Source organism: Marmota marmota, unplaced genomic scaffold (assembly GCF_001458135.2).
Source record: "Marmota marmota marmota unplaced genomic scaffold, marMar, whole genome shotgun sequence".
Classification (NCBI taxonomy): domain Eukaryota; kingdom Metazoa; phylum Chordata; class Mammalia; order Rodentia; family Sciuridae; genus Marmota; species Marmota marmota.
In genome coordinates this window covers 42,331,202-42,346,131 of record NW_025999900.1, presented here as the reverse complement: position 1 = coordinate 42,346,131, position 14,930 = coordinate 42,331,202, and the positions used below count along the sequence as shown (strand labels likewise).

At 36.2% G+C, this 14,930-nt stretch overlaps 1 protein-coding gene across 1 annotated transcript in view; it reads left to right on the top strand.

Annotated features, from left to right (window-relative positions):
- Tmed10 (transmembrane p24 trafficking protein 10) overlaps positions 1 to 11,340 on the top strand; it is a 36,731-nt gene extending 25,391 nt beyond the window's left edge. The window contains exons 4-5 of the mRNA XM_048799012.1: positions 7,652 to 7,778; positions 8,204 to 11,340. Coding sequence (XP_048654969.1) covers positions 7,652 to 7,778; positions 8,204 to 8,325 — 249 coding nt within the window. The 3' untranslated portion in view covers positions 8,326 to 11,340. The remainder of the gene's footprint in view (positions 1 to 7,651; positions 7,779 to 8,203) is intronic.
- The last annotated feature ends 3,590 nt before the right edge of the window (positions 11,341 to 14,930 follow it).

Here is a 14,930-nt window from a genome sequence, read left to right as displayed (position 1 = left end):
GGGGCTGTATTTTTTTTTTTTTTTTAATTTTTTTTTTTTACCTTCTGCTTAGCCCAAGAGGGGAATCCCTAGCAGAAAGGAAATCACATTGCTTCCTTTGCCTGCTTCCTACTTTGGACATTTGGCACATCTTAAGCCTTTCTTTACGCACATGATTACAACACAGCTCTAAGGTTCTGCTTCTTAAACCCCCACTACTCCTCCCCACTACATTCCCTTATGAGCCCTCTGCCTCCTTCCCCCAAATAGTAGACCAGACTGAGGCAGAGGAGGAGAGGCGGGTATAACACAGGTCAAAGACCAGTCCTTTTTTTCAGTGTGTGATTCCATGGAACGTTTGTTAGAAATAGCTGTTAGTAGTTTCTGGACTAATAATGTCTGTAATAAGAATATGGATAATAGAAGCACTTTGTTCCCTGGTTAATTGCCAGAGAGTACCGAGCATATTTAGAGTTCAAGGCATTTAATTTTAGGCTCTTCAGATAGGGAGAGCCTTTATGCTCAAAGGATTTTGATCCTTTGGCATCGACTAAGATTTAGAAAGGCAGCACATTTCTTTCTTTCTTTCTTTTTAAGTACTGGGGATTGAATCCAGGGCCTTGTGTGTGATGAGTAAGCACTCTACCACTGAGCTGCATTCCCTAGCCCTTCTTAAATTTTGAGACAGGGTCTTGCTAAGTTGTCCAGGCTGGCCTTGGACTTACAGTTCTCCTGCTTCAGCCTTCCAAGTTGCTGGGGTTATGGATATAATACATTTTTAAAATTTTCCTCACATTCAACACATCTCTTCCTCATATGTGGACTAATAATTCTGAAATCCCACGTGGTCCTGTACAATTCAGTAGTAATTATTGTTTTAATAGCTGGGTGGAGTACTATATTACCTATCTAAAATGTTATGGAGGATTTAGTTAATGCACTTGAAATTGCTGTATAAACACAATACAAATGTGAGATGATATTATTTGGAAGACATAGTGCTTGCCATATGGTAAAGAAGCATAAAGTCATGTAGCTTGAAAAAGAAAATGAATTCTTATATCCTCAGAAATAAAACACTTTTGATTCCCTGTGTTGTATTTTAAGAACTTAGGCTGGGTGAGGTGGTGCACTTCTCTTATCTCAGTTACTTGGGAGGCTGAGGCAGGATGATTTCAAATTAAAGGCCAGCTTAGGCAACTTAGTGAGACCCTAAGAATAAAAATTAAAAAGGGCTGGGGATGTAGCTCAGTGGTAGAGTGTCTCTGGGTTTGAAACATCCCTAGTACTGCCAAAAAAAAAAAAAAGGAAAGGCAAAAGAAAAAGAGCTTCCAGCCACTATCTTGCTTTTTGTCTCCTGGGGCAGGGGAGCATCTTTTAGATTCATTTTGTGAATCAAGCTATTTCTTCTTAATTTGTACTGTGTAGAGTAGCTGCTTTCAGGGACTTGTTGTCTGTTAAGGGAATAAAGGCAGTTACTGTCCCATAAAGAAGTAATTCTCTGACCCATCCTCTAATTCCTGAGCTGTGTATGTCCCTTCTTGCTGTGGATATCAGCATTTTCAAAGTTCTGTTTTGACTAGGGGTTCTGTTAATCTTTTATTTGCTGTCAACACATATGCCAAAACACAATGCACTGATTGAAGCCACAGCTGAAGACATTCCAAAACTGTTTCTCTGAATGCCTTCAGAGAGGAGAAGCTCTGCTTCCATATACTAGGTCCAGAGTCCCTTTCTTGACACAAGTTAATGAAATAACATGAATAAGGCACCTGATACATAGTTGGTCAGTTAGTAGATTTTAGCCCAGCCCCCCGTACTGCTACATGTGTGTGATAGACATTGTGGTAGGGAGGGCTTTCTCTCAGGCAGTGGGCCTCAGGAATATGAGTGCTGAGTGAAAAGAGATGTGAAGTGCTCTTCACACACAGGAAGCACTTGCTTGAGTCAGGGAATCATCAGCACTTAACTACTAGGTGAAGAGAAGACCACATCAACAGGTGTGGTAGAAGTGTTTACTGTGTTTTGGGTATTTAGCTGTAAATTTTCTAGGACTAAACTGTGAGGGAAAAAGGTAAAAGTGAAAACAAATTTGTGAATATGACAGTGTATGATTGTTAGTCATGTGGCACAATATAAGTGATCTAATGTTAGAGAAAGTTGGTGTGGACAGGAGTGGTTGAAGGAGTCTACATGGATAAGGCCTTCAGAAGAGAGGTAGGATTTGAGAACAGCTAAGTGCGCATGCTTCTGGAAGTTAAGGATTCTGTTCTTGTGTTTTATAGCAGAGCTTTGCAGTTTTGATGCTAAATAAATGCTTTGGTGACCTTGGGTAGGGAGTCAAGTAACCATGATGTGCTGCTAATCCTGGTCTGCCACCTAAAGGGCCAAGAAACTTTATGAACTCTTTTTAAAAAAGTTTCCTCATTTGTGAAATGAGGCACTCATTGTAAAATGAAGTCCTTTGATTCACACCAGGAGAATGCCACCCTCTGGTGGAAAACCTGTGGTACACATGTCATGTGGCCCACCTTTGTCAAGATGTTTTACAAAACACATCTCATGCTTCTAGCCATGGGATAGAAGTAAACTAGAAGCAAGTGCTCTGGCCTGCCTTCATGGAGTATGTCTAATTGGTATCCTCCAGGTAAAATGTTTTGAAGAGTAGAACAGTAAGTGGGGATTTTGAAATTGAGGTTTTCTTTTTAAACTTTTGTACTGATTGTTACATAAAGATTCTTGATGCTATTCACTGATGACAGATACTTAGTTCTGGGCAAGTGAGGAGAGTTTTCAGAATAATTACGTAGAATTTGTTTTAAATTTTTACTCTATTGCCTACAAAAATGGTAGTGGAGGAAGGTGAAGAAGTTCATTAGTCAAACTAACTGGACAACTTATTTAGATCCTTGTGGCCTAGTAGCTTGTTTGCTTCACTTTTGATTCAGGAAAATTTCAGTGTAGTTTTATAATTTTCTTTGTCTAATTTCTACCTATAGAGTGAAGTATCTACTCAGATAGACTTGGATTTCAGTCCTAGCACTACCACACCGACCTTGGGAAGTTATTTAATATATTTGAGCCTTAGTTTCCTCGTCTGAAAACTTACAGATAATACTTTCTGGGGTTATGGGATTAAATGAGATCATAAGATATAAAATACCACAATCTGAGTATGTATTAATCGGTGTCATTCATTATACTGCTTTTTTCATCTCTTTCCCCATTTGTATCTCCAATCTGACTTTTGGGCCATTTATTTGCTATTATCACACCACCTTCTCCTAAACATAAAAGAGTATGTTGTATAAATGTGTGTACCTGCACCAACTATTCTAGCTTCCAGCATATCAGACTCTTTATGTAGTCTCCAAAGCAAGGCCTACACTCTCCCCTCCATGTTTTGGCTTACTGGTTCCTCTCTACCTTGAATGTCCTTCTCATCTCTTTCAAAATCCTCTCCCAATTTGTGAGACCCAGCTTAACTTCCGTTAAGTTTTCCTTTATTCTCCTAGTTAGAGTCAGTCTCTTGCTACTTTCTTTCCATTCTGTTCTTCTTTTTTTTTTTTTAAAGAGAGGAGGGAGAGAGAGAATTTTTTTAATATTTATTTTTTTTAGTTTTCGGCGGACACAACATCTTTGTTTGTGTGTAGTGCTGAGGATCGAACCTGGGCCGCACACATGCCAGGCGAGCGCGCTACCGCTTGAGCCACATCCCCAGCCCTCCATTCTGTTCTTAATGTATATCTTGGTAGTAGAAGTCAATACATGATGCTTTTTAATTAAAGCTTTACATGTGAGACTTTCTACCAGTGAGCTTAATGTGGTAATTTAGCTTTGTGTCTTGCACACCCTAAGCACTCAAACTATATTGTTGTTATGATGTTCTTTAAAGGTTAAAACAGAATAAAAATGGGTTGGGATTGTAGCCTAGTGGTAGAGCGTTTGCTTAGCATTCATAAGGTCATGGGGGTTTGATCTCAAAAAAAAAAAAAAAAACCGCAAAATTTTATACTTCTTGTAAACTGATCATAAAAGTCTATTACTAATTCTAAATTTTTCTTGTAATGAAAAGTTTTTTTACCACCCACTTCTTAACTTGATGTGTGCCTATTTGCTTCTTTCCCTTTCCTCCCCATCTATCAGTTATAATCTTTCAGGCCTTTTTTATTTACTTATCAATTTTTAATTCAGTATAATGGTTTCCTTGCATAACCAAATAGCTTTAGAATTACGAATTCCCTCTTCCTCTTTACTCTTTACTTTGTTTTATTTTTGTTCTTGGATATAATTACTTTTTAGTTGTTTTCCGTTTTAAAATAGTAAATTTGTTTCTTGTAGCTCTGAAGGTTAGGAAGTCCAAGACCAGGTTGACAGCACAGTCAGGCTCTGGTGAGGGCCCACTTCTGGGTTGCAGACTGCTGTCTTCTTACTATGCTCTCACATGTGGAAGGCAGATGACTTTCCTTAACACCATTTGTTTGCCAAGTCACTCAGAGTTTAGTTGTTGGAACCGTTTTTTGTTCCTTGATTCCTTTCCAATATTATTTTGATTTCTAGGATTAAACATAGAAGTATAACCATGATTGGAATTTACCACTGAGTATCCTTGGAGTGTTAAATGGTTGCAGTGGCAAGTTAGTTTGCAATATTATTTTACACTCTTGGGGTTTCTTTAAGTTTTCTAGATTTTAAATTAATACCAATAGCAAAGTAGTTATTTAGGGAACTAATTTTTTTTTAAGAAATGGGATCTTTGTTCCACTAATAAATAGTGGGATAGTTTGAAAATAATTTCCTGAAGGAAGAATGGGATTCAATGTAGATTTCATTGAGGAAATAAAATTGATTTAGAAGATAGATATTGGACTATTTTCTTATGAATAGAGGCAAAGAGTCCAGAGTAACACCTACACTAGAAGAGGGTTTATATAGATACAAAACATAAATAATGCGTATTTTAACAAGATCTGCAAAAATAGATACCAAGTTCATAACCACTGTTAACTCTGAAAAAGAATGTGGGAATTTAGGAATTGAAGAACTAACAAAATAGACTTTTGGTTTTTATTTTCTTTGCTTCTGAATAGTTAAAAAGTTTTGGCAGGAGAACATGTGTATATGTTGATTATACAACTGAAAATAAATGAATGTTGGAAAAGCACTTGGAATAAATTTTTTGGGTTATAACTTACAAAAGCCACCCTCAGTACCAGGTTTAATTCTGTCTTGCCTTTTTGGGTTTTAGGCTTTGGATCTTGTCATCTAACAAAAAATATATTATTTTCAGCTGGCAGAGGCACAGCCATAGTTTCACTTCCAGTTCCTTTTGCAAGTTTCTATATAAGCAGCCTTAAATAAATTATGTCTAAGAAGTTTCATGTCGTGTCATTATACTATCTCATTCAGGAAGCTTTGAAGGGAAAGTATAGAGCAGGAGGGAAATTGTTAAACAGATTAAGATTCAGCTTATTATATACCTTATATATTGATGTCTTTTTCCCTAGGGATGATTTTTAAATTTTTATATTTTTTTGCTCTATAGCCTTATATGAAATCATACAACAGATATATATCTGCTAATGGTATACTTGGCATTTGGGCATTCAGCTAGGAAAGTTAGCTCAGTACATTAGCCATTGGTTAAATCTTGTATCCAGATAAACTGTTCTGCAGCTGCCAATCACATTATTAACCCTAGCCAACATTTTGCAAACGTAAGAAAATATGTGTACAGTGGAACAAAATCACAAATCTGTCACCATGTTTTTGTGTACTTTAAATATAAACTCAGTTTTTCTATCGTGTATGTATATGTGTGAGAGAGATGGGATATTGGTAGGACTGGGGATTGAATCCAGGGAATCTCTAGCACTTTGCTACATCCCAAGTCCTTTTTATTTTTTATTTTGAGGGAGGATCTCACCAAAAGTTGCTGAGACCAGCCTCAAATTTGCAATCCTCCTGTTTCAGCCTCACGAGGAGCTGCGATTACAAGTATGCGCTATCATACCTGACTTTCTATCCCTATCTTAATAGCAGGTTCTAGTTTTATTTTAATTGTTTTCTTGTTCTTCACACATTTAAGGAAGAGTACAGGTAAACAGAAAATACAAAAGTTACCCTTAAATCTTCCCACTCATCCCATATAAACTGCTGTTAACATTTAAGAGAGAGAAAGAACAAGGAAGATAAATTGGACAAAGGAAAAAAGTGGGTATTCCATAGACAATTTGTGGTAAATAGGGAGTAGGAAATAAACAAGCAGATACAGAGAAAGAGTTATGAAGAAATCCCACTGTGGACAAAACTTAGGAGCAACTGGTACATATGAGTTTCAAGATCTTGGAGGCTCTGGTGGTTTATCCATCTTAAAGGTTTCGTGAATTGGGTGTGGCATGTACCTATAGTTGCAACTACTTGGGAGTAATCCTTCTGAGGCAGAAGGATTACTTGAGTCCAGGATTTCCCCTGGGGCAGCAGTGATAGGAGAAGGGAGGTAGTAGCACATACCTTAATCCCTGCAACTCAGGAGGCTGAGACAGGAGAATCGCAAGTTCAAGGCCAGATTCAGCAACTTCAGGATACCTTATCTCAAAATTTTAAAAGGGGCTGGGTATGTAGCTCAGTGGTAGCGTGTCCCTGGGTTCTATTCCTACCACCACCACCAAAAAAAAAGCTAAAATTGATAAAACAGCATATAATAATGAAATCCTTGCTCATGTGATTTATGCCTCTAGTTATTGGATAGCCTTTCTCACATCCTTCATTCCTCAGTATGCGTGGACATCCTTAGAGATTTCTATTATAACTGGTGTGTCATTCTTAAAGGGCACAGTCGTACATGCCTGTAATTCTAGCACTCAGAGGCTGAGGCAGGAGGATCACAAGTTTGAGACCAGCCTCAGCAACTTCTCGAGCCTCTGTCTCAAAAAGGACTGTGAATATATCTCAGTGGTCGAGTACCCTGATATCAATCCCCGGCACTGCAAAAAATAAAGAAATAAACTAAAAAACTTAGTGCAATATTTTTGAGTAAATGTAGGATTCATTGTGGCTCTGAGTTCTAAAATAAACCTTAAAGTTATAGGATTAATGTGAACAAACCATGGACTCAGATTAGACAGCTTGCCTAATGTGTTCAAGGCCCTCTGTTCAATCTCCAGCACTTAAAAAAAAAAAAAAAGTAAGCAAACCAGAATTCTGTAATTTTGTATTTTGAGTTATTATCTTAATGCTGTAGTAATTAATATCTACTTTCTCATTCTTGTGTATTATTGGGAATTCGGTGATTTATTTTTTTCTTCTAAAACTAGGATTGATTTTTACAACTCACATTTATTATACTAATAATACTATCTCTTTCCTAGACACAAGTGGAAGGGTAAAAGTAACATGCTTTATTAAAGTCAGAAGTTTAGGGAAAACAGTATATCTTACTTTACAGCCTACCATATTATATTTACAAAGAAATCATAAAAATTAGAGTATTTTTTGAAAATCCGAGATGGAAAGATGTAAGTAGTTAATAGGGAAAGGTGGAAGGCCAGATTTTAAAATCTATTAGGATGATTGATAAGAGGATCTAAGCCTGGTAAGCTTCTAAAAAGATTCTTGTGTTGCTTTGTGTTCTTGACCAGAGCAGTGTTTTCTTAATTTCTTTCTTTTCCAGATTGCAAAAGTTGAGAAGCTCAAACCATTAGAGGTAGAGCTAAGACGCCTAGAAGACCTTTCAGAATCTATTGTTAATGATTTTGCCTACATGAAGAAGCGAGAGGAGGAAATGCGTGATACCAATGGTGAGAGGAAGGCATCTCTTATTTCTCAATAAGTAAACCATAAAGGAAACAAATCCCCAAACATTAAATTTTGGTGTACCCTTTTCTCAGTTTTTCAGAAGTGGGGTTTATGAAAGAAAAATTGCTTGTTTCAGTGCTGTATTAAGTAAATCAACATTGTTAAGAGTGGAATTTTCTTCTGTGATGCATTTGATCATATTCTCTCGTTGGCTTATAGTTTGTCAGATAGATAGAACTAATCTTTGTAATTTTTAGCATTTATAAATAGAATTATCTTCCTTCCTTCCTTCCTTTCTTTCAGGTCCTAGTAAGGACCTTCCTTCCTTCCTTCCTTCCTTCCTTCCTTCCTTCCTTCCTTCCTTCCGTGTCCTAGTAAGCAGGCTTACTTCATTACATTTATATTTACAATGCTTTTTGTCTTTTAGAGTCAACAAACACTCGAGTCCTGTACTTCAGCATCTTTTCAATGTTCTGCCTTATCGGACTAGCCACCTGGCAGGTCTTCTACCTTCGTCGCTTCTTCAAGGCCAAGAAGTTAATTGAGTAATGAGACCAAATCTCCTCCTCCCTCATGAATCTCAGCCAGCAGAACATCGCTGGGACGTGCCTGGCCTAAGGCATCCTATTAACAGCACCATGAAGGCACGCTGAAGCTTTCTTGCCAGAACTGATCTTTTTGGGGAGGACTTGGGGTACTCCTACACTCAACAAGTCAATGAGGGACTTCTTTTTAACTCGGTAGGATTTGGACTGGTTTTGCAACAATAGGACTATTATTAGAGTCACCCATGACAAAAAATAGGGGTTACCTAGATAATGCCAAAGTCAGCATTTGTCTTGGGTTTCCTCACGTGATCTATTTGAACCATGTTTGCTTTCCTTCTCCCACTTGCTCACCAGCTTGGGCTTTCACTTTAGTTCTTTTACCACAATTTGTATGACCATGTTGAACTTGTTTCATACTGATTGTCCTCTTTGGGTTTCCTTCTAAAAACATCCTGGCCCTTAGCTGAAATGTTTACATAGCTTCTGGTGATATCCTTTCATAATTTTATGTCTCTTACAAGGGTCGTGAATGTGATACCTTATAAAAGTGAGCTCAGAACTGTAGATAACTTCTTAAAAAAAAAATCTCATTTTAGACAATTAAAATATTTGTGCTCAACTGCTTGAATTTTTTTTTCTTTTTGTGTATGTGTACTTAGTTCCATGCAGTTTTATCATGTGTTTAGGGTCATGAGACCATCACAAGCTATAGTACAGTTTCATCACATGGATTCCTCATATTGCCCTTTTATAGCCACAGCTACCTCCCTTCTATATGCCCCTTTACCCCAAACTCTGGCTACCACTAACCTGTTTACCATCACTATAATTTTGTTGTTTCAAAAATGGTACATAAATAGAACCATTAGAATGTGACCTTTTGAGATTTACTTTTTTTACTCACCATAATTCCCATGATATCCATCCAAGTTGTTACATTTTATCAATAGTTTATTCCTTTTTATTGCTGAATAATATTCCGTGATTATAGATGTACCACACAGTTTCATCCACTGAAGGACTGATGGATTGTTTTCAGTTTTAGGTCCTTAGTAATAAAGCTTCTGTGAATTTTTGTGTATAGGTTTTCAGATGAACATAAATATTTATTTCTCTGGAATAAATGCCCAGAAAGAGCAATTGCTAGGTTCTGTGGTAAGCATATTTAGTTATGTAAGAAATTTCCCTACTCTTTCCAGAGTGGCTGTACCGTTTTACATTTCCACCAGCAGAGTATCACTGATGAGTTTCTCTTCATCCTTACCAATATTTGGTGGTATTACTATTTTTTTAAATTTTAGCCATTTGAATAGCTGTGTATAACATCTCATTATGATTTTCATTTGCATTTTTCTAATGGCTAATGATGTTGAACATTTTTCATGTGCTTGCTTGTGATTTGTATTATCCTCTTCGATGAAATGTTTATGTCTTTTTGCCCATTTTCTAATTGGATCATTATTTTTACTGTTTAGTTTCGAGAGTTTCTTATTTACCTAGATACAAGTATCAGATGTGTGGTTGCTTGAATTTTTAACATCACTTCCACCAAGGAAAAGTAAGTAAAATTTACCATCTCTTCTTGCATGCCCAATTATTGACTTAGTTCCTGTCATTATGTACTCTTTCTAGAGAATTGAGACATAGGAGGTATTAAAATAGGTATCTAGGAGGATCATGGAAAGAGTAAATACTTGAAAATACATGTTCTGAAAGTAAAGCCAAAAATTACTTGTGGGAGTGTGAGATGCCTAAAAGTCCATACTAATGTAAAAAAGAGAAAATATGGAGTTGGGGTAGAATCCTCTCCTTGGATGTGTGAAGCCCCAGGAACTCACACATATACACATACCTGCCCACAGAGTGGATACAAGTGATGATGTTCATAAACAGGAAAACTATCACTTGAAATCTTTCCAGCTTCTCCTAGGAAAGTAGGAAGGAGTTCTTTCTTTCTGGAATCTCTTTTTAACCCTGCTAATTGTTACAAAGCTTGTCTAATTGAATGGTAAGAATTACTGGACTTAGATTCATGTCACTTGCAGTTAAGAAGCAGAATATGAAAATTATCAAATAACACTGTTGTGATGACATGGATAAAATGTGAAGGCTAAAGAGGGCATGATTTATGTTAAAATCTCAGGCTAATCAGTGTTCTAATTACTATGAATATGAAAGCTTTAAAAAAAAAAAAAAAACTCCTGGGCAGCAATAAGCTCTCACCAGCCAACTGGAGCAACATTGCCATCTGCTGTTAAGAAGGGATAGTTGCTGCTTCGGAGAATTTGGCAGTAATTTCCTTGCCATAGGGACAGCAGATGTTGAGAAAGTCTGTAGCACTACTGATATTAAAAGACAGTATGCATCCAAGTACAGAAAAAAATAAACTAGTGGATTAAGTTCCATCCTTAAACTTTTAAATATAAAATCCTAGCCTGTACCATTAGCCTAATAAGAAACTCATATTTCTGACTGGTGCCTTCCCCTTTTTTAGAAGCGGTGAAAGCTTCTATTAGTTATGGTTTTCTACTCTGAAAAATATCAAAGAAGAAGATAGGAGAGGAGAGGAGAGAATGTTTTATTTTGCGGATGCTTTTGTTTCCAAGTGACTCCAAACTGAAACTTTGTGGAACTGAAATTCTTTAATGTTCCTTCCTTTTACTCATGCCAAAAATACCACCATGAACATTTGTGCTTTGGGTTTAAAAGTTAATACTATGCCTTGCTTTTATCTAAAAGGTAAAAATATTTGCCTTTGAAAACAGGCTAGTACAAGAGCAAATAAGCTTTAAAAAAAGGGATGTTATCTGCTTTCCTCCATTTTTTATTCAGAATGATCTGTATAAGTGGGAACAATTCAGTTCTAAATAAACTTTGTCATACCATTGTCATGAACCCCTGTCAAAGCCATTTTCTGTTTGTTTAATGGAAAAGGCATGTGGGATATATACAGATTCACTTGTGTTGAATTGGGGGTTTTGTGTAAATTTTCTCAAATAAATGCTAGCAGAAACCATTTTAGGTGTATATTTTTTCTGTTACTTTTGAATACCTCTTTGGATTAACAATAATTCCTCCATATTCCTTAGTTTTAAAGTATAGCAAATTACACCTGATAAGAGAAAAAATAATGTTCTTAATTTACTTCATAGTTTAGATGAGCTAGTAAAATTTTGTTATATAACTTATATAAAAATCATATGTATATAATGTAAGTCATGTGTAAACTAATAATCCTTAAATATATATGCATGTATGTATATGTGTGTACATAGTTGCATATGTTTTTATATATGCATATATATGTTTTCAGAAAGACCAGATGTAAGCCAGACATTCTCTGTACCTTCTTTTTTGGAAATTGCTGTTGGAATTACCCTCTAGGGAGGCTTCTTCCTTGTCTTTATTCCTGAAATATCTCACCCAATTTAGAACCCCCTGGGACTTGCTTTTTTGGCCCATCATGTCTATGTAAACTCCCACTACAGGAGGCAAAGGCTGTTTGTCTCCTTTGCTTTCACTTGACAGTTCATTGATTTTTGTTTGTTTGTTTTTCCATAAACCTTTTTTACAAGAGCCAACAAAAAGTGCTTTGTACATTCACTTACCTCTTATTTATCCTTTACCTCCATTCTTCCAAAAACCAGACAAAATTTATTAGTGGCACCATAATCTACTATGAGTCCAGTTTAATAGTGGTTCCCAGTATTTAGGTATAAATATTTTAACATCAGGGCTGGGGATGTGGCTCAAGCGGTAGCGCGCTCGCCTGGCATACGTGCGGCCTGGGTTCGATCCTCAGCACCACATACAAACAAAGATGTTGTGCCCACCGAAAACTAAAAAATAAGTATTAAAAAAATATATTTTAACATCAAAAATGTTTTGTTTCTAAAAAAAAAAGTTTTGTTTCTTACTGATATTTTAGAGAACATGAATTATAAATGAATTCAGCAAAACTTACAAATGAATTTAATAGTATCAGTAGTATTATATACTTGCCATATGGTAATACATATTTTGTAAATTATTGATTCCGTCTACTACATTGGTGTCCTATATGTGAGTCACATGTATAATTTAAAATTTCCTAGCTATATTAAAAAAGCGAAAAGAAATAGGTAAATTTATTATTTAAATTTAACTGTTGAGAATGTTATTATGTTTTATAACATACAGTCATCTAAAAAAATGATTAAAGTAGTTTATATTGCTTTTCACGTAAAGTCTTTGAAACCCAGTGTGTGTTTTACAACTACAGCACATCTCCATTCAGAGGAGCCACAATTCAAGTTTTTAGTAGATGGAGCTAGCAACTGCTTTAGCATACATGCAGTATAGGTTTATACCTTGCTTGGTCTTTGGTGGATTCTTTAATCTTTAGAGTAACACTGTTGCTTCTTGAAGTCCGCCATCCACAAATTGGGTAACTTCAGCAATACATGATAACTATTCGTTTGTTAAAATATGAAAATAGTCTGTTTTGACCAAGGACACCTTCCAATCAATTACACTTTAATTACAAATGTTGCATGTTTCTGGATTTAATATTCAAAGTCAGATGGTTAGTTTCAGTTATATCCAGTATAATGAAGAATTTGGCATGACTGTGTTCTGTATGCAACAGGACATTTTTCTCTTAAGCTTATGATATCTAAGCTTAAGAATAGTTCACAATTGTGAACTAGAATAGTTCACAATTTTAGGCCAGTTAATTATAGAAAAACTATTTCCTCATTGGAAAGGTGCTAGGGATATTCACCCAAAGGTGCTCAACCACTGGGCCCACGTCCCCATCCCTTTTTTTATTTGAGACAGGGTCTCAATAAGTTGTTTAGGGCCTGGCTAAATTGCTAAAGCTGGCTTTGAATTTGGGACCCTTCTGCCTCAACCTCTTGAGCCACTGGGATTCCAGGCGCATACCACCACTCCTGGTTTGGAAAAATGAATTTTTAAGTTGTGGCTAAAACCTACTGAATTTCTCAGAATGAAAGTCAACACTTCTGATTTTAATTACTTTTTTCTATTCTTTCAGCCTCCCCCTCAAAAAAAAAAAAAAATGAACACCTAGTCTGTTAAACAAAATTAATAGATTAACAGAATTAACAGTTAAGCCAAGCTATAGAGTATATATAAATCCGGTTAAATGAGAGTTATGTCTATCTTCAAAGTGCCTTCCAATAGAAATATGAAATGGTATCTAACTAAAACGATCTCCCTACTTTGCTTAGCTAATCTCTGACTTAATGCTTTGACTGTTCCTCCAGGAAGCCTTCACACACCGAGTAAATTTGGCTTGGGAAGATGCCTCTCCAAAATACCTTTCTAGAATGTTGTATTTTTATAGCATTTATGCAAACTGTTGTGATTGCCTGGTTATTTTCTGCATAGGGACTAGATGCTCCATGAGAAAAAAACTGTATTTTTTTCTGTGTGATTTCCCAGAAGCTGGCACATATTTGTTAAATGAATTAGTTGAAATAAAAAATACTTGTAAAATCTAGATCCCTGAGATGAAACCAACAAAACTAATGAGTTATCAGTCAAGGAGTCTTACATTTTGGTTTTTAAAAAATGTTTCATACGGACTGGGGCCATAGCTCAGTGGTAGAGTGCTTGCCTCACAGGTGTGAGGCCCTGGGTTCAATCCTCAGCAATCAATCAATCAATCGAGATATTGTGTCTATCTACAACTAAAAAAAAATTTTAAATGTTACATACATATGGGATAATAATCTGATATTTATTCAACAAGTAATTTTTGAGCCTCTATTACAATGCCAAGCACTTTTCTAGGCACTGATTATATACATATATAGTCTTGAACAAGAGAGCAAAATCCAGGTTCTCGTGGAGCTTATAGTCCAATGAGTGGAGATAATAAACAAGACATCAGCATTTTATAGGTAAGCATTCTGAAAAAAATAAGGAGTGATGTCATAAAGTATGATGGCTGTGTTACATTTACTTTACCAATAATATCCCAACTGATAAAGATTTCTTAAATCTAAACCTTCTCTTCACTCACTGATACTATCTCAGAACCTGTTCTTAGAATATACATTGCCTTGTAACTTGTCTGTTTGCCTCCAGTTTTCATCCTCTGCATGTTCATCATTTGGGTCTAATCCAATCCAAGGTGCCCATAGTTAGTATCTGAGCTGGATGTTCATGCAAAAGAAGGCTTTATTACCCCTGTAATCTCAGCTACTCTGGAGGCTAAGGCAGGAAGATTGTAAATTCAAGGTCAATTTAGAACCTATCTTGAAATAAAAAAGGCTGGGGTATGTAGCTCAGTGTTAGAGCACTTGCTTAGCCTGTATGAGCCTGTGGTCCAATCCCTAGCATCACAACAAAAAAGCTTTATTCATTATGCTGGGGGAAAGATTACATAAATAGGGACTTCCCCAGAAAAGTTAGATATATGGTTACTAGTCATCTGCTTAAGAATATCCAATAATTTCCCATAGGAAACCCCAAACTCTGAGAAGAGATTGTATCTTCTATCTCACATGCACTCTGGATTCAAGCCACATGACCTCTTAAGCTCCATTATATCCTACCCTTTCATGGCTCTGGAGCCAGATTGCTAGGTGTGACCTCCCA